At 44.7% G+C, this 23,558-nt stretch overlaps 1 protein-coding gene and 1 long non-coding RNA gene across 2 annotated transcripts; one reads left to right on the top strand and one right to left on the bottom strand.

Moving 5' to 3' along the window:
• Window positions 1–6,342: 6,342 nt before the first annotated feature.
• LOC122182857 lies at window positions 6,343–10,311 on the bottom strand. Its single transcript, XR_006180031.1, has 4 exons — window positions 9,660–10,311; window positions 9,017–9,205; window positions 8,058–8,148; window positions 6,343–6,925 (listed from the first exon to the last, which is right to left on the bottom strand). It is a non-coding gene; the product is annotated as an uncharacterized LOC122182857 (long non-coding RNA).
• Window positions 10,312–10,759: 448 nt separating this feature from the next.
• UPRT (uracil phosphoribosyltransferase homolog) lies at window positions 10,760–23,115 on the top strand. The gene is made up of 7 exons (XM_042876749.1): window positions 10,760–11,049; window positions 13,422–13,464; window positions 18,630–18,699; window positions 20,403–20,465; window positions 21,204–21,365; window positions 22,059–22,157; window positions 22,661–23,115. Exons 1-7 carry the CDS (start codon window positions 10,760–10,762, stop codon window positions 22,765–22,767), a joined length of 834 nt encoding a protein of 277 aa, XP_042732683.1. The 3' UTR covers window positions 22,768–23,115.
• Window positions 23,116–23,558: the final 443 nt, after the last annotated feature.

Below are 23,558 nucleotides of genomic sequence, written 5' to 3' on the forward strand. Positions count from 1 at the left end.
CTTGGCAGCGGAGCGCGGGGGGTTGTGGGACGGCGGCGGAGCGTGGGGCGGGGCGGCGGCACGGCGGCACCCGACGGGGCGCGCTCCCGCTGGGCTCGAGCGTGCGTGGCGGATCTCGCCTGACGAGGAAGGTGGAACTTCGTTTTTAGTCGCGTACAAATTTCTTCTAAGCCGCCGGAGCTGTTGCCCTGAAGGAGAGTCGTAAGCTTGTTTGCGGGGGAGAAAGGCAGAAAGACGGAGAGGAGCAGGACGGCTGGCTTTAAGCTGATTTTTAACGAGGCAGGGTTTTTCCTGCCCGCGCTTTGATACGAAGCTTTGCTCCTGACCAGGATTCCTTTTAAACGGCACAGGCGACTTTTCTCTGCCTCTAATTCTTCGGCTCGGCGCAGCCGGAACAGCGCCGCCCAGCGGCAGCGCTCGCACACATCGATCCCAGGCTCGGGGCTGCCGCCCGCCTCTCGGTGCGTCCTCGATCTGCTGCCTTTCTAGTGGAGATCCGCAAGATCACATCTATTGTCGAACCTCACAGTATCACACAACTGTACCTTTATAGCCTTTTCTCAGGTAAAATGAAACGAGAATAACAGGTTTCCTACACCTTTATGCTGAGCCATTTATAGAACCTGTTACATGCTTTCCATGAGACACACTGGAGGTGGAAAATGAGCATTTTATCATTCAATTAATATTCCCTTTAGTACAGGCTAGCACTAACTTTTGTCTAGTATAGTTTTAATATAGTTCTCAAGCGAGCACTAATTACATAAGAAATACATACATTCCTTTCATGAAGTACAAGTGAGAATTTAGCCTTCTAAATGAATATTCAAAATGAAGTCCTGTCATTCATCTAATGCTGAAAAAAGCACCCACATCAGAAGACTGGTGGGGAGGTGGTGATTCATTTTCAAAAAACAATCAAAAGTGCTAAATATTGAGCTTAGTTCACTGATAACTAAGGGGTGAGTATACATAGCCCTGCTGTAAACGTGTAGAGAGGCTGAGAAATTATGAGCAATGGTAGGAGGAGTACTGGATCTAATGGGATCAAATTAAATACAGGGAAGTCAAATATCTGGCAAAGAAGTATTTAGATGGGAATGAGATGGGCAAAAAACAAGATGGGACAACTGAGAGAAGAAAGGAGGGGCCATGCATACACCTTACTGGTCAGAAATCAGGATAACAAAGCTCATGATGTAGACCCAGAGAGATAGCAGGAGAGGTTTGTTGGTTTTTTTACACCATTTCAAGTAGCTTGCCATGAAAAAAAAAAAAAAATGTATATATATATGCTTCTCTGCAGAGTTAACTATAGAAGCAGAGGATCTCTTTGTATAAGCAAGACAAAAATCAATCTCTGCTCAGAATAAACGACAAAAGAAGCTTAGTAGAAGAAATAGAAACCCCAGGAATGGTAACAACTCATCACAGAGGAGACTTGTGAATAGAAACCTAAAAGGTCTCTAATCTGGACATTTTCCACACCAACTCCCACAAAATATTATGTTGCCAATACTAAAATTCTAAAGTATTAAATGCTAAAATAGTGTGGCAAACTAATATTACACAAATCTGAGGGGTATACCCCATAGTATGGCCACCAGTCCTTCCATGACAAGTACAGTCAGCAAACCAGGTCTTCAGTGTACCCTAACATGCTGTAATGTGCTTTATCTGGGATGTCTCAGTAACCCTCACAGCAAAGTGAAGATAAAAAATAAATAAAAATGAAGACACCCCTGACATATTGGGTGTTGGCATGAAGACTAATTTGCTCATGTTTTCTCAACACTTTGAAAGCATCATCTGGCTAATAAAAGATACTGTAAGTGGGTACTTAGTTTTCCCCTGCAAGAAACACATAAATCCCTCTGTGGAGGTAGTATATATCCCATAAAAATAAAGGCATTTCAGAGGCAAACATTTGAATTAATTTAGTCTGTTTATTTCAAAATAGATGAATGGAAGAGGAAAAGTAGCCATAATGGATTAAAAAAAAAAAAATACATTTGCAGATGGATGTGAACTGTGAAATGCATTGCACAATGAAAGAATGAACTGTAACAAAACAGAAGCTTTTATCAAAAGCTATAAAGCTGATTCAGATGATTCCCAACAAGTATATTAATCCAGCTCTTGCAAAGCAGCTGTTGTTATCACAGACTCCCCAACGCCAAAGTGGATACCACAGAATGGCTTAGGTTGGAAGGGACCTTACAGCCCATCCAGTTCCAGCACCCTGCTACCCAGTTGCTACCCAGTAAATCAGGCTGCCCAAAGCCCCATCCAACCTGGCCTTGGATGCCGCCAGGGATGGGGCTTTTCTGAACAGCCTGTGCCAGGGCTTCACCACCCTCTGAGTAAAGAATTTCTTCCTAACCTAATTCCTTTTAAGCTTATACTCATCCTGGATGTGTATGATTATGACTGTTTTAATCCTGAACAAGAAATAGTAATAAATCACATGCTTACTTGTAGTTTCATGAAAGACAGAGTTGGCAACTTACATGGAAGAAGTTTCACTGTGTAAAGAACACATCAAAATAGAGGAAATATTTCCAATAGGTAAACTGCAGGTTTGTGACTTCTTTCTACTGATGTACCAGGAGAATAATTAAGAAACCCCATTTTTCAAACAGGCAGAAGATGACTCCAGCTTACTCCATCTAAGGAAAAAAGCATTTCTAAAGACAGTGTTGAGATATGCTAAACCCTAGGAGGAGTACTAAAATGAGTTGTGAACCCAAAGTTACCAATCACAGGAAATTCTTGGAAGAGAAAGGCCTGAATGAAAAGCTGGGGACAGCTTGGGTACACACATTCCAACTCAAGATTCCCTTTAGTGATAGCTAAACCCAAGACATGCACTTCACTTCTGGATCTCAGCCACAAAGCTATGACACCATCTGTCAGCTGGATTGCTGGAGGAAGCAGAGAAAATCTCAGAGCTGATCTAAGGCACTGCTAGATATAAGTGTGTTCTTAATATATTGCTTCCTGCCTGCCTCTAATTATAGGAACTGTGTTGTTAATATATGGACTTCCATATGCAGTTTGTTCCATCGTTTTTACCTTGTCTTTACACTGCCTTAGGGATAGCTGCAATGTATTTGGTAAATACTCAGACATCTCCCTGGTAGGGCACGACATGATAGTCCTCAAGTCCATCTTACTGCTCTATTTCACAGAGCCTGCTGTGACTTCCAGTTTTTACAGGCAGCTACACAGCTATAGGCATATCCCCAGTAAGCTTAACAAACCAATTTTGGAGCTGGTAATAGGTGTTGATGTGGAAGAGATGTCTTTCTGTGATTACTTTCGGTAGAAGCTCATTAGCATTCAGTGAGACAGTTGAGATGGTGCATGCACACTGAGGGATCACAGCACATGGAGAATTAGCAAAACCGCAAAGGGTGTAACTCATTTACAACTGGACTGCTCTAGCACCTTCATTATTGCACTAATAATGAGTAGGTTTTATCCTTTCAGACAAAAAAGATGCACCCTTAGCAGTATGCCTGACATTCTTCCAGTTCTGCCCTAAACAAAATGGCACAGTTTTGCTCTTTGTTCACAGAAATAAACCTCACAATATCCAGTTACGTTGGACTCGCGCTCATTCCTTAAGCATTCCAGTCCTTCAATAAGAAACCTAAACTACACTGCAGCAAGATATTACAGCTCTCGAGCATCATGCCCTCAAATCTCTGTGTTCTCTGTTTCCTAAGGGTGGCAGCTCTGGCCTCATTTAGATCCTTGCAGCTTTGACAGCTTGGCACACATACACGAAACGTCTTAGCCGTGCAACTGGAATAAAACTATCTGTAAAAATTCATCAAGGCTATGCTCACAGAGATTTGCACTGTGGCAGAGAAGTACTTGCAGGGGAATATGCATGGTAGTGAAATCCTGAGATTTACATATAAAATACCAAGATGGTGAATATGCACAAACACAGAGGCTAAGCTTACGACTTAAAATCCAAATGCTGGAATCAGCCACGCTGATGGTACAGGAAACTGCACATAACACAGCAGTTAAAATATATGAAATTTGTTTTATTATTCACAGTTTTAAATTTTATTTAAAGGCACATGGTATGATTATAGCACTGGAATGAACTTCACTAATTGTGACGAGAACTTACTTCTTCCAGCTGTAAAAACACAGCATGATTTTGTGCAGACTATTTACTGGAGTAGACATGGCACTCAGGGACATGGTTCAGTGGGCATGGTGGGGAGGGGATGGCAGTTGGACCTGATGGACTTACTGGGTTTTCTTCAACCTTAATGATCCCATGATTCCTATATAACTATTAAATGGTCCTCTAAGATGCATAGAATCAACACTGAATGCTAACTGATCTGTATGCCAAGGGGAGACAAACGCCGTATTTTATATGGTAACATTGACAATTCCAATGATGATATGCATTAGGTTAAATTAAAGTGCCCCTACAGTTGCGGCAATCAAAGTGAAATCAGAAGTCAGGCTAGAAGATATATAAAAGCAGTGATACTCGGTCATACATATTGGAAGGTAATGAACACAAGGAGGGGAAGAGGGAAAATTAATAGGAAGAAATTAAAGCAGAAAATAAAAATGGGAAAATAGGACAAGGTTGTGAGGGGAAAAAAAAAAGAGAGAGAGAGAACTCTTCACTCAAGGATACATAAAATCAGTTTTGACAAGTAGAGTATGTGCTGAAAGACACAGTTCTGATTTTGAGATAGTGATTCTCAGGCTTATTTCTTGGAAAAATGTGATCTGCTACTCCTAAGACCTTACCTTTAAGAAGAGAGCAGCTCCGTATACATTTAAGGTGCAGTTTAATTATGCTTTACAGTCAATTAAAAGACTAGCATAAATGAACTGTGTTTTGAGAAGTATGCTTGCACCACAAGATGGCTTTTGAGCTTTCTTCTTTAAAAAGTTGTTTTTGTTAACCTTAACGCTAAGCAAGAATCAGGTACAAAAACTGATTTACCACTATGACAGCTGCAATGTTACACGAACATACTGTTAGCTGTTCTACACATTATTTAAAACGCTTCGTATCATCTGCACCACAAATATGACAGGGCCACAGCGCTGTCTGATATCCTAACCGGAATGCCAACCGCTGAACAACGCTGTTTAACCTCTCGCAGTAGAGCCACAAGCACCCTCATTACTGGTGACTAATGATTTGAAGTACTTCCATTTGTCTTGCTCGGAACACTTGAGCAGGATAGCACTAACACTATGCTACAAACATATCTTTTGAAAAATTACACCCCATTACAACGCCTCAAGACCAGCAAGAAAAGAAAAATCAACCCAGTCTAGATTAGTAATTAAAAATTTGCATCTCAGTGAAATATTGAGGTCACACTGATAACTCATACAATAACCTATAATCAGCAGCACAGTGTTCCTTTATTACTAGGTGGCTGATCATTGTTTCAGCTCCCTAAGCAGCAACGAGGAATAATTTGATGACTCACTCATGTTTCTGAGGATTCCTTGAGCTGTAAATGCCTCAAGCATGAACAGCTTCACTAGGCTGCTAGTAAAGTAGCTTACAAAGCAAAACCATGATTTTTCCTCAAACAAGGATAGTTTGTTTATGCTTTCCTTCTGTTATTCTTGAATGGTTGTTTTTTTCATAAATAATAAAGAACAGCTAATTTTTTAAGCATACACTGAGGATCAGCATCAATATACGAGCATTACACACTATGTGAACCTAAAAATAAATTCTCCTGTTAGTAATGAAAGCAGTGACTAGAGCAGATGGCTAGTCTACAGTGTTATACAAAAAAATGGAAGATAGCACTCCATTTACTCCTAAATGATAGCAGAACATGAAAATAATTTTTTTCATATCAGCACATTTTCCAACAGAGCCTCACTAAGAATGGAATTGCAAATGTATGTAATGCAATGCATTGAAAAATAATCAGAGCATTCATTTAGCAGCAAACAGTGAATTCATTACCAGCTTGATAAGAGACTCAGTCCTGTGACGCACGCTAACATAACTGTATTTTTAAAGATATAATCTGCAACTGTGTTTTTGTATCAGCATGAGAGAGGATTTTTAAGCACAGATCTACAGGGAGGGGGAAAAACACTCATTAAAGCTCTTGCATGAATTAGTCTTTCCAGAAGGCAAATTCTTGTAATTGTCACAGGGAATTTAATAGGGCTGTGGAGTCTATGGAATGCTGTATGAAAGCTGCTAGTAAAGATCGAAGAGAGAATTAACTCATGCATTTATCCAGCAGCCAGCAACGCTGGCCTGATGAGCACTGGGATGCTCCAACGCTTGCAGCTTTCAAGAAAGAGCAGGGGCACCAAGGTCTCACCCCAGCACACCCCATGCTGGGGACTTTCCAGGTCGTAAAGGCTTGTTTGGCAAAGGCTGGGGGGAACTCCAGCATTTCAGAGAAAAGGCATCCAGTTGACATGCTGGCAAGAACTGCCTTTCAGGAATGTCCACTGGGAACGAATGGCATTCAAAATAACTGATTACAAATGCTGGTGCTTTACTTCCTCTTATATATACCTAATAGCTCACAAAAGATGTTAACTCTCTGTGCACTGGAATGAAATCAGACCCAACTCACAGAGGGTAACCCTCCCCTTGCAGAACTGCTGTCCTGTAGATGGCTGTTAAGGTAAGAAGTTCCTGCAACCACAGACCTACCTGTGGGTATCAGAAGGGTTCCTCATATATGGTTCAACGAAACAGTATCTGCAAGTTCCTTACACAGTGTTATGGTGAAAGTCAAGCTGATGGCATGCACTGCCTCGGGGGTGAGAACTGGGCTTGTCCAAGCGTGGGGAAGGAAAGGCTGAGGGATTATGCAATTGCTGTCTTCAATTACTTTAAACACACCTATAGAAAAGGTGCCAGATTCTTCCTGCAAGTTCACTGAGAAAGGACAAGAGGCAACAACTGCAAGTCATAACAAGGGAAATTCCAAAAAGATGTTGGGGGAGGGAGGAAATTACAGTAAGAATGGTTAAGTTTAGGAGCGAATCAATGAAATCTTAACTCCTGCAGATACTGAGTCTGTAAAACACTGCGATAGGATCACGTTTGTGTGGTGAGCAGAAGAAAGGATTAACTTCATTAGTTGTGCAATGCTAACAGCTGTAACCTGCATACAGTTTGTCATTTCTTAAAACAAAACAAAACAGTGCTATTCCCCCTCTGAATCTCTACCAGGGAACATATGGATACAAAATACTTTTATTATTCTTTACTTCATGCTATCCCCTCGTGCAGTTACAAACCAGGTGTATTAAATGGATCACAAACTCAAGATAGAAATGCCAAAAGTATACTGACTGTGTATAGCAATCACCAAGAAGAAAATAGGTACATTCAGACTTCACTGTGCACCTTGTCTTAGTGTGCTGAGAACTGACTTTCAGACACTGAGGGCGATACTGGAGAAAATGCTTAGAAACATTGTTTTTGCCCATAGCATAAATGAACTTGCCTTCTTAAGGGACTAAATCTCTGCAGTATCTTTCTTCCCTTGCATTTCACATATTGTCTTGTCCTCGGGGGACCAGAAGCATTAACTTTAAATATGAAGCAGACAGTGAAAGTCTGATATACTGACATTAATTACTGGCCATGCAGTGTCACCTAACTAACAGCTTGAATTTTAGAAGTTTCAGTGCCTGGTTAAAAATAAGCACTCAGAGAACAGTAACTAGGATACAGCACAATTTACATGTGTTTGAAATTTGAGTCTTGACAGTTAACTAACCTAAAGTCAAAGAAAAAAAACACCAAATCTGACCTGACTGTATGAATGTCAAGAAGATGGAATTTAATATATCATCTTATTAATCCTGTAAAACAGTCCTTTTATAAATAATTCTATGCCTAGTGCACAATCCCTAGAATATGGGTAGACCTTGTTTCTATTTCAATGTCTAGACACACATACTGATTAAGTTAGGCTTCCAATTAAATAACCTCTGACTTCCATTAACACATGCCCTGATCCTTCACTGTACCACTCCAGCTAAGCAGTCACCTGTCTTACCTCTGAACTTCATCAGGCAGGGCTGGTGCAGCATGGAGATCTTAGAAAATGTCTTCTCAGGTGGCAGCATGCAGGCACTTGAGATTTTGGCCTAGAAGAGGCAGCATCAAATTGGCAAGCATCAAAATCAATGCTGAGAGTACTTGCCTGAAGGAAAAACCGTACGTGTGAACTTTCTTGTGTATCTCATCCCTTGTATGACACTTCTGTTGATGTCAGTAACAAACTCAGTGAAAATGCAACTGGTCTTTAATTATTACAGGTGCTGTATTTCACATGCATCGTGGTAGCAACTCAAGGTCCTTTCCACAAGGATGAAACTCCAAATAATAAACTATCCTTAGGTTCTGTTTCAACAGGTTTATTCATATTAACTTAGATATAATAAAGGCACAGTGAAAAGGACTAATGTCTGTGGGTTAGAAATTTACCACACAGAATGGCCTGGGTTGGAAGGGACCTCAAGGTCACGAATCTCCAACCTCCCCCTGCCACAGGCAGGGCCACCAACCTCCCCATTTAATACCAGGCCAGGCTGCCCAGGGCCCCATCCAACCTGGCCTTGAACACCTCCAGGGATGGGGCATCCACAACCTCTCTGGGCAGCTGTTCCAGCACCTCACCACTCTCATAGTAAAGACCTGAATTTAGTTAGCTGGAAGACTGCCACAACGCCATGATGTGACATGAGGACAAAACCTGCTGCCCTCTCAGTTTTATGGCACTAGAATGAGCTCCACCTGTGCTGGTGTCAGAGATTTTGCAGTTATGATACTAAGTTTTCAGACTAGTGTCCCATCCTCCCAAGCAGCTTTTACTTGTATCCTCATTCCATGACTTGTCTACTTCATAGATCACAGTTTCCCAACAGAGATACTACTTAGTTAAGTAATAAAGCATTAAATTGTTGTAGATAACCCCCAAACATACTGCAAAATGCTTCTTACTCTCTGGCCTACCTTTTGTTTGGGGCCTCTGTGTTTTGCTAGGCTGGATGGCCTGCTACTTGAGACTTTGGCAGCAAGTTATCTCAGCTTAACGGTAAATGGAGTCAAACCAGAGCACAGGAGATACTGCCCTTCTTTTGGCTTTGCCTCTCAAACAGCTGCTGCTGCTTGCTGCTAGATACATCCGTCCCTCATTTTGCCCTGTAAAACAGAACTAAAAATTACATATATTTCCCACACACGTTTATATATATATCAAATGACAAAAGAGGATGAATTGTTTCTGAAGCCTTGCACAAGGGGAAAAAAAGACAAGAAAATGGCTCATGTAAATCTAACAACTGGTCATTTATATTCAGGTGAAATCCATAGTTGCATGTCCAGCCTTCCCTATATCATCTCTTTTCATTTCCCAGTTCCTAGTGCAGGTTCCAGTTTCCCAGCACTCAGGTTGTCTTTCAGTCTGTTCGCTCTCCAGTGCTGCTCTTCTTTAACAAATGTAAGGGTCCCTGAGCCAGCTCCAAGTCAACCCAACAGAGACTAATACTCCAATCCCCACCACTGAAAGTTCTGTCTGCTATCTAGGTTCCATTTTCATAGTGACCTTTGCCAGTACTCACAGCAACGTATCTATAGGTACACTAAGTGAACGTACACGAACGTTTGTTAGAGCAGATGGCTTCGCAGGCTGTTGCAATCCTTCCACCTTCTTATCAGCTTTGTCTTCTGTTCTCTCTGGGCTACATTTTCAAGTCAGCTGCAATCCCACAGTAAGTTCTCGTTAAGTGTTGTTGTTTCAGCTCTGCAGAGTTCCTGCAGGTTTGGTTATCTGTTAACTAGACTGACAAGTTAATTAAGATGTGCCAAAACTTTGATTTTTATTTATTTATTTTTTTTAAATCCCCTTCTCCTAACGGACACCCGCCTACAAAATTACTGATATCCATCCCTTAATTGCTGTAGGATCAGTGCTCAAGTCAAACAAGAGGTGTGTGTTTGTGCCTCCTCCGGGCTCTGCCACACCTCCACCAGCAGCAGCCCCTGCCTGGAGCTCACACGAGCACACCATTCCCCCCACTAAGAAGGGCATCACTGAGCCCAAGCTGTTTCCATGCTGCCACACAATTTCTGCACCAGCTTAGCGCAGAATTTCTCATAGCTTTCCCACTCACCCAAAAGGTTCCCGACGCAGGGACAATAGGAAGTACGGGTGAAGAAAGCACGGGACACAGCGCAATCAGCGCTTCATATTTAGAACCCGGCAAGGCCCGTGCGAACACACGGAGCAGCAGAGGCTCACTTAGGCTTTGCTCAGCGCACCCGCACGGAGCCAGCGAGCGGTTCGTTCCCCCGCTGCAGCCCGCACGCCCGCGGTCGGCCGGGAGCTGAGGGCAGGGCTCTGCTGAGGGCAGGGCTGAGCCGCGGCCCGAGCCGCCCCGGGGCAACGCTTTAAGTAGAGCCGCAAAGGGCCCGAGCACACGCTAAGAAACGTTCCTCCAAGAACCGCAACCCACGCGACCCTCGTCCCACAGCGCAGCATTACGGAAGACGGCCACCGCCACACCGCCGCCCCAGGAGCCGCGCGGAAAGCTCGGCAGCGCCCCGCGCCACCATGAGCGACGGCGGCGGCAGCCAACGGGAGGAGCCGGTGGGCGGGCCGTTCCCCCGTCCCCGCCCCTCGGCGGCGGCGCAGCGGGGCCGGCGCGGCGCGGCGCGTGGCGGCCACGGTCAGCGCGGGGGAGGGGGCCCCGGCGCATGGAGGCGATGCCGTGCCACAACCAGCGGCTCGGCGCGGCCGGCGGCCCGCGGCCCCAAGACGAACAGACGGCGCCGGCGGGCGGCTGCTCCCGGCTGATCCGTTTCGCCGAGCCCTCCGAGGGCAGCGGCAGCGGCAGCCCCAGCCCGGACAGCAGCAGCGCCAGCAACGGGGCGGCGGCGGTCCCCAGCCCCGCGGCGGAGGAGTGCGCGTCGCCGCTCGGAGCGCAGCTGAAGCTGCTGCCCATGAACGATCAGATCCGGGAGCTGCAGACCATCATCAGGGACAAGTGAGCGGCCCCGCGGGGCTGGGACGGAGACGGGGACGGAGACGGGGGTGGGGTCGTACCCGCGCTCCCCCCGGGCGGCCCCGTCCGGCGGAGCCGTTCGGAGGGCCGCGTGCTCCCGGCGGGGCTCCCGCGGCGCTGCGCAGCGCCTCCCGCGCGGCCATTGCGGTGACGTGCCGCGGGGCGGGGGCGGCCGTTCCCCGACGCCGTGCGGCGGCGCCGCGTTCCCGGCAGCTCCGGGCGGGGCCGCCGGCCGCGCGCCCCGCGTCGCATCCTTGCTCCCGGCGCTCACCCACCGTTCCGGCAGCTCCCGCAGGATGCTCGCCGCTCCGGCCGCTCGGGGAGCGCCGCCCTTAACTGACGGCCGGCCCGCTCCGCCCCCGGCCGTGAGCCCTCCGTTCCAAACCAGAAGCGCAAAAATGAATGCAAAATGGTGCCCCTGTGCCGAATGTGCAAAGTGAGGTGCTCAGGACGTGGTGATTCAGTGCGCCGTGATCGGCTGCCCTGGCAGTGGGAGTGTACCTCCCTTGGTCACGTCTGTATCTGCTTGGCACATGGAAGGTGATACTATAGTGTATTAAATTTAGCGTGCAACGTAAGACGAACATACATAGCGGGCATCTATTAAAAGCACGATTTGCCTGCTGTGATGCGAGCACCACCACTGGACCCAGAGGTGAGCAGCGTGGGTTGGTAGCGTTCAGGTTCAGAATGAGCCCTTGTGCCCTGCATCCTGCTGCCTGCTGATGTCAGCAAAGCTCACACCGCACGGCCGTGCTTCTGCCCCTCATTTTTTCTGGCCACCAGAAATTAACACCTTTATGATACGAGGTTTGAAATCTGGTGACAGCTTTCCAGTTGCAGCTGCACAAAGGCTCTGTCGTTTTCATAATTATTTGGGTCTCATTTTTGTGCACGCCTCTGCAGTTCTCTGTTGTCTTTCGTCCCTTCAAAGCCGGGCACAGCTGGCTAAGGCGGCTCTGTGAACCAGCTGTGAGAGCATCCAAGTCTCTGTGCAAGGTCAGGGTAACTAAAGCCTAGTATCTTGTATTCATTCATAGCGTTCACTCTGAATGTGCATCGCTTTGCAAACAAAGGTGTGACACAGGTGTTTCCACCCTTGAATGGAATTTAGGTAAATTTTCTGAAATGCCACAGTCCAGCCTGGAGAAAACTCATAATACACCACCTGCACTCCTTGCTACTTGCTGTTAGTTTTCTGGGTTTGCGCTCACTACTGTTGGGAATATGAATCCCTTTCAAAATCCTAACAGAAGCATTTTATATGATGGCTAGGCTTGTCTTGTTTGGTGGGGTTTGTTTGAGTACTGGTTCCGATTAAGTCAAAGAAGGAAAAAATTAGGCAGAGCCTGTCATTCCTGGAAAGAACAAAAAGAGTAACAAGCAGCATTTGAAATAATGAATAACATGTAGTGCACAAGGAGAAAGATGAGGCTGCCAGTCTGCTTCAGACTGTCTTCTAGCATGGCTAGCTGTGTGTGCACAGGGACTGGGCATGCAAACGTCTTGGCTTTCACTCACGTGAACATAAGATGTTGCAGAACCTTGGGGTTTGAGTGCACAACTCTCTGTACAGTGTATCAGGGTATCATAGTTTGACAGTGAGAAGGGTGTAACTGCTGTGCATGTGATGTTAATTTGGAGGATTTTTGTAAGGCCAATAGACTGTAAACATCGGCTCCTTGACCACATCTTGACATGGGAAGCAAGGTGTTAAAACCTGGTCTTACTTCTCTCGAGCTTTCAACGTGGCATATTTGCACAGTGTGCGGCAGGAAGAGGTGAGCCCATTCTTCCTGTCTTCTGAATGGGCCAGAAGCCAAGCAGGCACGTTGGCAAGAAGTTTCATCCAAGCTGTAGGCCAGCAGAGAGGTGTTTTTGTGGTGGTATTTGTGCATCCCTGCTCATTTAGTCTCAAGATCACTGGTCTAATCTTATGTTTTCGTTGTCCCATGGTTTGAGTGATGTAAGAGCAAGCGAAGCAAAGATCTCCTGCTTAAAGATGCGGAACATTTATCAGGCTGCTGAGATCTGAGCTTCTGAGGTGCTGGAGCTGAGCTGGAACAACCACCAGAATATCAGCCTTATGTTTTCATGCTTTAATTGCTGCTTACACAGTGCAGCAGCATTACCAGCAGAAAGAGGCCAGGCCCTCGGTAGTTTCCAGCCCCTCAGCCTCCTCCACCCCCCACAGAACCCATGAAGCAGGATCCCTGCAGGATGAAGTTGGAATCCAGCAGGAAACTTTTCTATAAACTGTCCCTGGAAAATATTGTCCTTGAAGAACTGCCATAATTAAGCAATATCCTTAAAATTATTCCCCGATTTAAAACAGAAATTGTTCCCTTTTTCAGGACAGCCAGTAGAGGAGACTTCGTGTTTTCTGCTGATCGTCTGGTAGGTGAAGCATTTCTTCTTCTTGGTGTTGTGCTTTGTAACTGATAAAATGGATCTTTCAGGCAAGAATAATGGTGTGAGAGGAGCTTCTCCAAACTGGAAACTGCAATTGGGCTGCAACTTTCTAAAGGACTTCTGTTCCTTGTTACAGACTCGTCTCAGAGGGTTCCAGAAACTGTTGATACCAAGTACAACTGCCTTAGGACAGCAAGAAGTAGCAATAAGAGAAGACTGTTTAAAAAGAGATGCGCAGAGGCTAAAGATAGCTCTGTGTTAGTGTGAAAAAGCACTTCTGATCTTGTGAACAGATCTGTACCATTTCCTGCAGTCTAGATATTAGCAACTGACTGCATGCAGAAGTGCCTCCTGGCGCGTATGTGTGAGATGAGCCACCCTGTGTGCACCCACAATGGGCATCTGCCTTTAACCATGGGGTAGATACTGGCAGAGAGAAAGCAGTTTGAAGGTTGTGTGTATTGTAGGAAGTCAGAACAAAGATTGTTGGGAATGCAACATTTATCTCGTGTAAATTAGGTGCTTACAACACCCACTCCCACACCTATACTGGTATTCATGAGGGTTTCCTGTTTGCAGATGCACACTCGTTAATGAGAAAAGCCTTTCTTTCCTCCTCTAACAAAGATCAGTTCAGGGAGCATTCAGCATCTACCAACACCAAACCAGACAGGTTTAGCCCAATCTTAATCCATGCCTGATCTAGGCTTGCTCAGGGCTTCCCTGTGCCCACAGCTGAAGGCTGTGACTGCAGCACGTTTTATCGCTGCAGCTTTTCTAGCTTTCCCCTCTACTTTTCCCTTCTTGAGGATGTTTCTGACATTCCCATTCTCCAGGAACAGTAAAGGCCCAAGCCAACAAAACTCATCCCTGTAACTGCTGGATCAAGTCACCAACTGGAGCATCCTTCTTTGCCAATAGTGCTTCATAAGGAACAGGCAGAAAGTCACAGTCCCAGCTTTGTTCTGTGCTAGCAGTTCTCAGCAGACACTGTTTAAACAGACATAATGTCCTTCGTGCTGTCGAACAAGTTGGAACAGCACAGGAAACATCCACAGATTGTGAAAGTCTGAGCTCAAGTGTGGGCCATCCTTCCTGTTTTTTTGTTTTGTTTTGTTTTGTTTATTCTGTGGCTTTAACTTCTTCATTTGCTCAAATGTGCGAATAAGATGAAGAAAGCCAACAAAGGCCAACATCAGCAATGCCACACGTTTAAAGGGTACAGATCTCCAGTCCGGGTGCCAGGCCCCTTCCCATTCAGTACTGCTGTCAGTAGGGGTTTCTGGCTAATGTTCTCATTTTACCTCACACTGGGTTCCCACCACATAAGAACAGCCCTTCCTGTCAACTTTAACGTTGGTGCAGAAGGAAAATGAGAATAAAATTAAGCTTGCTACTAGCTGGCAGTTGCTAGTGGGAAGTATTTTGTAAGGTGACGTTAGGAAGAGGGCTTAAGGAGCAATTTTAAAGGTGATGGATTGATAGTGGTAGAATTTTTTCTTTTGCCAGTTTCTTATACAAGGGGATGGCATGTAAGAAATACTCAAAGATACTTGGAGGACAGGTTAGCAAATGGCTTCTGAAACTGACTGCCAGTGTTGAGGTCCTGCAGCTGCAAGGGAGAGGTTAAAGTCTTGAGGAAGACAACCCATCTTGTGTCTGTGAGGGAGAAGCAGGTGAGGGAAGGAAGCCTCTAGCGCAGGAAATGATCAGTCATTGTAACCTGTGGTAAGAGATAGCTGAGTAGAGTGCCCTGAAGGTGCTGCGTGATTGTGCTGAGCCCTCAGACCTGTGCTGCCCCGCAGCCACACATTGCACAGGCGTTTTGTTGATGACACCCATGCAGGATTTCTGTAGAGCTAGTGAGATTCTCACTAAGCCTGAAGCATTTTTACTGAGACACCTAAGAATTTTTTTATGAGGTCTTGGTGGGAGGTACCCAATAAACTGGGTCCAGTCAGATGAGTGAGTGCTGCATACAGCTGAGCGGGAGCTATAGCAATGTGCTGTGGACTAAAAGAGCCAGTAACAGGATGAGGAGACGTCTCCCAGAGACAGGATGTCCTATGTCCAGTTTTTGGCAACGACCGAGCAAAACTGAACTTGACATTCAGGGAGGTATTTGTCACCTGCGCTGCCCTGCAGCCCCCAGCTCACAGCACTGCAGTGCTTTTCTGCAGAGGGCAGCATGCAGATTGTTTGGTTTTGGGGCCTGGGAGAGGAGTTGGTTCCTTCCAGTAGCAATGTGTGGTGCTGAATGGGTCACCTCACCTTCCTGCCCACCTCTCTCCCCATAGCAAGGGTGTGTGTGCATACATTGAAAATGGTTTGAAATCCTGAGGTGAGGTGTATAAACATGGAATGATACCGACAGTCCTGCTGTTCTGCCTTCCTTCAGCTTCTGAGAAAAACTGCAGCATAAGGGGTAGAGGATTCTCTTAGAAATCACTCTTATCTAAGAAATCAGTGCAGTTATCACCTACAATACAGTTAGATTACTGTCTTCCCACCAATTAGGAGGTTATGTTGGCTACTCCAGTATTTAGTTCAGTTGGAAGGGACTTTCAAAGGTTGTCACCCAGTCCAACTGAAGCTTTAAAAATAATTTTTTTTTAGTTGGTTTAAATTCTAATTTATTGGAATTCCACTGCTTTGCTTTTCTCAAAACTGCAGGCAGGCATAAGAACTGTGAGGCCTAACTGCTCCAGGTTACAGGTATCTTTTGGGGTGTCTCTTCCAAGGTTTGTCTGCTCAGAGCCTCACCATCCCTACCTGCACTGGGCCTGGTTGCCTTATGTAGCAACTGCACCTCTTCTAAATGCCAGTATGATCAACCTGCTTTCTCTGGTTGCCTAAATCCAAATTCCTCTGCTCATGGACCCTGAAGGACTGGTCAAACCTGATTTCTTCAGTGGTATTTAAGTGTAGTAGGGTGACTTTATTCATGTGCTTAATTGGCCAAGAAAGGGCAGGTTCACAAACATTTTAACATCCTCAAGGTGTTTGTGTGGTAGTTAGCTGAAACTCCTGTCTGTTATAAGCTCTGGCTTTTGCTAGCAGTTTTAACAGGTCTGCTAATGAAGACTGAAAGCAAACAATATTTTCCTTGCTTACTGCAGAGGCAGTCTTAAGTATATAATTGTAATTAAATGAGCACATTGATTATATAGTTTTGTGTATCAGCATTAAATGCAGAAACAGAATTTTGTAAGCCTTGACACTTTAGTGACAGTTGAACACTTGTTTTAGTTCCCCCACTCCCTCCAAAATAAACCTTTCTTTTTTCCTTGTTATTGCTAACTTTTACTCATGGTTTTAATATCTGGTCAAACTCCTCCACACTGGGACCAAAGCTTCACCTCTCCCTGCTCTTGTGGGGCTGTACCAATACTTGCTCAGCTTCTGCATCTGAGCAATGGCAGCCACATGGGGGGAGCAGAGCTGCTGGACATTTCATTACAGGGAGAAGGGGTGGAGATTATTGTAGCTCAGTGTGAGGGCAGCAGAAAGTGTAGCACAAACATAAAGTTTTATCAGCACCAACAAGTTAACAAAAGAGTCCTCCCAGCCTCTTCATAAAACATTGATACATGTAGTAAAAACAAGGAGATTTGTAATCTGACTGTAGACCTACACTAGTTCATCTGCCAAAAGTTTGCAGTAATGCGGACCAATGCCAGCCCTGTCAACAAGAAAGCAGTATGGGAAAAAAGTGTCTTCCAAACCTGACTTGGGAAATGTACCAGAAACCTGAAATTAAATGAAGGATGTCTTGGTTTATGCAACATGTCTGTCAGTAGTAGAACACTGGTGCCTTCCATTTGTGAATTACAGTGTCCAGAACTGACTGAAGCAACAAGTCTGCTTTCAGACAGGAGTATGATGGGAAGCTGCCTTCCCTTCATGTAAAAAAGTGGACCGACACTGCAGAAGGGTGCAGTTTGCATCAGTGAAAGCAGTGGTTGAGTTACCTGGCTAAACTTGTGAACTGCTCTTCTGCTCCTCGTAGATGTGAATTGAACCCCTTCACTGGCTCTGCCTACCGCCTCTGAACACGGCTGTCACAAACTCACCCCTGAAAAAAGAAAGCTGCCATACTAAAATTGCTAAAAACACCTTCAAAGCTGGATTTTAGTTTAAGGGACCTTTTCTAATTCCTCGTGTTGTATGTGTGTGTGCTAAGAACCAGGGCGGGATGGAAGAACAGAGGAATCCTTCTGGTCTGGGCTGTTTCAGGACGCTGTCTGAAGCGAGCGGTGTATTCGTTCAGTCCCAGGAGCAGTCACCTCATTTCTGCCATTACACAGTGACTTTTGCTTTAATAGATTTCTCTGGCATGGCAGCAGCTCTTTTTGAGCAGTTCTGGCCTACGAATCTTTGGCTCACTAGCAGAGAGAATTTTCTACATCTGTAATACCCAGAGCATCTTTCATGGGCTGTCATTCTGGGCCCAGATGAGCACATTTCAGTGCCTCTGCCTGAATACAGCTGCAAGTTCTCTGGCCTCTGGAGGGATGTGTGACTTACTTACAAACTCTGTTTCCAGCAGAGCTGTCTCTGCTGCACCTGAGCCATCCATAAAGCATGGAAGCACAGCTGCTTGGCAGTGCACTCATAACCACAGGTGCCAGAAGGAAAGGGTGGTAAAGAGACTTGTTTTGGGGCACTTGGTGGTGTATTTACATTGCTACAGTTCCCTTGGCTGTCCTGGGCAGCCCCACTGCAGTTGCTGCACAGAAATGTGGATGTAGTTTGGAGCATAGCTGATGGGGAACTTAAGGGGGAATTTTCCTTTTTTTTGCAGTAGTATTTTCTATGAGCAAAGTGGAAGTTCACATTGGTGGTTCATCAGCACTGGTGGAAGATTGGTCCCTCATGCCTTTATCTGCCAGGTAGAAAACAAGTCAGTTTTATCACGTCATTACTGATGAATGCTCCTCCTGCCAGTTTTGTTTGTCAGTGCTTTCATTTGATTTGTGCACATACACACACATTGCTCCAAAAACGTCCTTTAAATCAGTCCCTATCTATTAGTAAAAGAGGATTTTTTTGGCTGTGAGGTGTTCATCGAGTTCTTGCGAAAACAGCTAGCATTTCTTATCTTCATAGATAACAGATCCCTTCAAGCTGTTTTTTTTCTGGTTCTACAGATCAGACTTGTGGTTGAAGAGGGACTGAATCAATTGCCATACACAGAATGCACAGTGACCACTCCAACAGGTATGTGGGAAATTACTCCTCTGCCCAGCAGGACTGGAGGTGGAAGCTTAATCAATGTAACAAAGCACAGAACTATTACAGAAGGCTTGAACAATTTAACATTCAGTTAGAGTACAGAGTTAAGGCCCCTTCAAGGTATTAAAGAAAGCTAGAATATGCGTAACAACACAGCTGAACAGAACACAGCCATATAATTATCTTACTAAGGCTTTAAATTGGTCTTGCAAAACTGCAATGAAAATTTCCCGTTGTATTTGCACTATCACTTTACTTGCCCACATTGTAATGCTGAATTAAAACTGCTGACGTTTCACAAAGTACTCTACACAAGTGATTTGTCAGCCTAAATCTGCCCTGTTGCAACAGGGAGCCAGCTGGGAGTGATGGTAAGCAGGAAATAAAAAGTGGCTGTGTTCACATAAGAGGAAACTCACTGCAGTACTTTTGGTTTGCTCCTATTAACTGTAAAGATGCAGAAGAGGTACTCAGGTAGCAGAGCTGCTGCTTACTACGTATCAACCACTCCAATACATGCTCTGAGCCTGTGGTACTGCTGTAAGAGGTAACTACCGCACCAGGTGAGTCCTCCTCTCCCTGAGGGTTTCACTGGTATTTATTCAGGCTGAGAGCAGCTCTGTATATTAGTGCGCTCTTCCCCTCTATCCTTCACAATAAATCATCTGCATTCTTTATCCTACTTCTAGTTACAGAAAAGATGGGCTGAAAGCACTCTGTTTGAAGCTGGCTAAAGTGTAAGAAAGCACTCAGAAAGGCAAAGTCACCTTTGCTCATTTTAAAGTAGGTCAGCAGCTACTTCTCGAGCATTGGCTTCACATCTGTTCCAAGTCAGCTGGTGACAGGTAGTTCAATGCCCGTCAGCTTCTCTGCATTACACAGTCTGACTGGCAGTACCCCTGTAACACCATTCTGAAGCTCAGTGGTTCTTCAGGGGGCTGCTTGCCTGGCTGTGGGCAGCGAGTGTCTTGGACCTTGCTGTCTGGCCACAAGTCACGCCGGTGAAGAGGCTGTGTTCTGCCATCATTCCTGGCCACACCATCGAGTCTTACCCTCTGACACCATGTCAGCTCTCTGTCGGTGTGGTAGCCCTTCTGCTCAATAGCTGTACCTGGTGAGGAAGCTGAGAGGGCCTCAGATGTGCCAACTCCACGAGGAACAGTGCCTTGGAAATGCAAAACACTTATGTATGAATTCTTGCTCACCTATACTGAACTCTTTTCCTGCAAGCATTTGTAAGTTGCTGTCAGCATAGCAATTACTGTTCTTTAAAGCTCAAAAACAGAACGTCCCTCAAGTCCATTAATTAAATACTCTATTGCATCTCCTTTAAAGGAGCCTTTGGACTTTTCAGGCAGGCACGGGAACATGCAGAGTCCATAAGTAACGTTGCCACATTCTTCACAGCAATGCCACTTCTGAAGCAATTTACAAGTAAAGAAAGCACAAATTTTTTAGTAGTTTTTGGTCCTGTTCCCATTGTTGGAGGACTGCAGGGTGTGGTGTGCAGATTGGCTCATGCCAGTTGTTGAGATACATGGAGCTCAGCATTGTCCCCTCGGTATGTGGGGGCATCTCCTTTCCATTCACACCAGGGTCACTTAAAATAGCGTGCCCTGAAAGGGCACCAGGAAGGGACAGAAGGGAGCAATCATTGCCACTGACATTTGGTTTCTTTCCTCTCCTAGGATACAAGTATGAAGGAGTGAAATTTGAAAAGGGAAACTGTGGAGTCAGCATAATGAGAAGTGGTAGGCAGATTTTGGTTGTTGAATGAGTACGAGTTACACATCTTTAAAACCTGTAACCAACTTCTTTCTGAAAAAGTGCAACCACACTTCTCTGCAGCACAGTTTCAGCTAAACCTGCTAGTTACCATTCTTTTTTAGGTGTTCTTGATCACAGAATGTCAAGTAATGTTTCCTCAACGTTTTATCAAATAACTGCAGCAGATTTCATCTTACCTCTTTTCTAACAACTCTCCTTCCTTGTTTGTTTCTGATTTTTTCCTCCTCAAAAATAGCTCTCCAGATGAGTTGTGCTCAGTGATGACAGGGACAGTATTACTGTGTTTGAAACTTCGGGAATCCCCACAGGTTCCCGTGCTGCTCTTCTGCACTGCAGTGTCTCTGGGCAAAGCTCAAAGGTGTTTTCCAAACCACGTGTAAATTGACGCAGTTTGTTTTGATGTTTCCACCTTGAAAACCTGCTTAGCACTAGTACAGAGATGCACTAGTATGAACTCATGAGATGAGTTACTAGATGTACATGAGAACACTAACACCTGGGAACTAAGTAACACTGAACAGACTTTTTCTGTCTAAACAGAGGAAAATAAAATAGCTTACAGTCTTTTAAAAACTTGGAACCAAGAAAAGCTCCTTTTGAGAACCCTTCATCGATACAGTATTGGGGCTGTGTTGCTTAATTGTAGCATCTTGTAGCTGTGCTCTTCCTTAGCACATAACATTTTTTCCTGCTGTTTTGAGGCGAAGCCATGGAACAAGGTTTACGGGACTGCTGTAGATCAATCCGCATCGGAAAGATCCTCATACAGAGCGACGAGGAAACTCAGAGAGCAAAAGTGTACTATGCTAAGTTTCCACCAGACATTTACAGGAGAAAAGTTCTTCTTATGTACCCAATACTAAGTAAGTATCCGCGTTACTTATGGCTGGGCTTGCCTGAGCAGCAACAGTTCTGTATTTTAAAGAAAGTTTCTGAATTTCAGGGGCTTTTATTGTAGTGTGGTTTGATTTAGGTGACAGAGCAGGGATTTGGTCAGCCTGCATTAACGTGACTGCAGAAATCAGCTGGGTACGGCTGAGTGGGAGAAAGGCTGATGCATTACAGTCTGATGGCAACATTTAGAAAGCTCAATTGCTGTGAGAAAAGATTCCTTACAGTATTTTTGTTACACTATTAAAAGAGTTTTTTGATGAATACTCTAATTCTAAATTATTTTAAAATTAAATGCAATTAAAAATGTATCAGGACATCATCAGGATGAAGTAACTTTTCCAGTTTAAGATATAATTCTGTTCGTGCACACGGAGCTCTTAATTGCTATTTTAGATGAGCGTTCCTGCCTCAGGGCTCTAATAAAATCCACTGACTTCAGCATTTAAGACCCGGTACAGTCAGTTATTTTAATGTAGAGATGAAGTTCCTTTGTCAGGAGACCAAAGTCTTCTATAATTAGTGCTTGTGAGGTGATAGTTGCCCAGTGGGAAAGGACAGCATCTGCACTCAGCCACACACCAGCACTAATGCAGACAACTAACCTCAGCTGGCTTAGGGTGAGTGCTTCAAACAGGAGAAAATCTTCCTTTTTCTTCTTCTAGGTACTGGTAATACTGTAATTGAGGCTGTAAAAGTTCTTATAGAACATGGCGTACAACCAAGTGTCATTATCCTGCTAAGCCTATTCTCCACACCTCACGGTAAGTTGAGGGGCTGTGAGGGGCAGAAGAGGGAGAACAGGTACATTTAAGTGGGGATTCCTAAAGCCTGTGCATTCCTACAAGCACAGACTGCAGCAGTGCCACCAGGTAATGCAAGCCTTCCTGCTGCTCTAAAGCACAGGAGCCCATGGATTGCATTGGGCTGGTCTGCCAGCTGTTTGTGTGAAGTAGGAACATGGATCTTGTGGGTCCTCTTAAAAATTGGCCATGGCAGAAATCGCTATCAAAAATCAACTGTGCTGTAACCACAGTGGTGATTAGATTGGAAGTTACATGTGTGGTAAAGAAGATTAAAATCAAATAAGAAAACCCAGGACAGTGCACAGCATTTTGCAATTGTAGGCAGTCAGCGAAGGCAGAAATGAGATGGAAGAACAGAGGCAGAGCCATCCACACAATTCTGCTAATCATGATTTAACAGGTGGGGCTGAAATACAGCTGTAGTGCCACATTCATTACTGCCTTTCTCTTTCTCTCAAAAGGTGCCAAATCTATTATCCAGGAATTCCCAGAGATCACAATTTTAACTACAGAAGTTCATCCAGTAGCACCAACACACTTTGGACAGAAGTATTTTGGAACGGACTGACACACTTGGAACAAACTGATAATGACTGTATGATATTACATGAGAGGTTTTGGGGTATTTTTTTTTTTTTCTACATTTTATTATTATTTCTAGCAGAGTTGGTTGAGGGCACGTTTAAAAATCTCTTTGGCCAAAGGGGGAAATACTTGACCTAAATTACTTCTTGTTGGTTACTGCTCTAACACAGAACCAAGTGCAGTAACAAACACCAAATCATGGCAAAGTCAAGCATCTTCATGTTGTACTTGCATAAACTGCTACACTCTCTGCTTTAATTTATTTATTCTTCTATAGCCTGTTTTGTGGCTGCTTGCAAGAGCAAAATAAAACAACTATGTGATCAAGGTGTACGCTTCGTTCTAGTGCTGATGTTTCCATCGCTCCAGGTTGGCCAGTACAGCCACTCTCATTACTTGAGAATGATGGGTGCACTTGGAACTCACTGTGATCTTTAGCAGCCACGTTGCACTCCTGGCAGTTTTCATTTGGATGGTGCCCAAAACTAAAAGATAAACACCTCTGAATTTTGATCTCTGTGTGTTACTTTCAAAAGTAGAACATCTGCAGCTGTCTTGATCAGTGGTACTGAAATAATAATCTTCCTGTTGCTGTGCGTGTGGCCTGTCTGCAAATGAGGTGGGAATTAAGAATGGGAGAAGCACTATTTACAGAAATTCTACTTCTACAGTGCTGAAGTTTTTCTTCTTAAAACATCTGTGGTTCAGTCTGTCTCACCAACCCTTCTACAGAAATGTGAACTGGCAAAAAGTTGGCTTCAGTGAGCAGCAGGG

This window comes from Lagopus leucura, unplaced genomic scaffold (assembly GCF_019238085.1).
Source record: "Lagopus leucura isolate 7727_CA_CO unplaced genomic scaffold, USGS_WTPT01 Super-Scaffold_100016, whole genome shotgun sequence".
NCBI classification, from domain to species: Eukaryota; Metazoa; Chordata; class Aves; order Galliformes; family Phasianidae; genus Lagopus; species Lagopus leucura.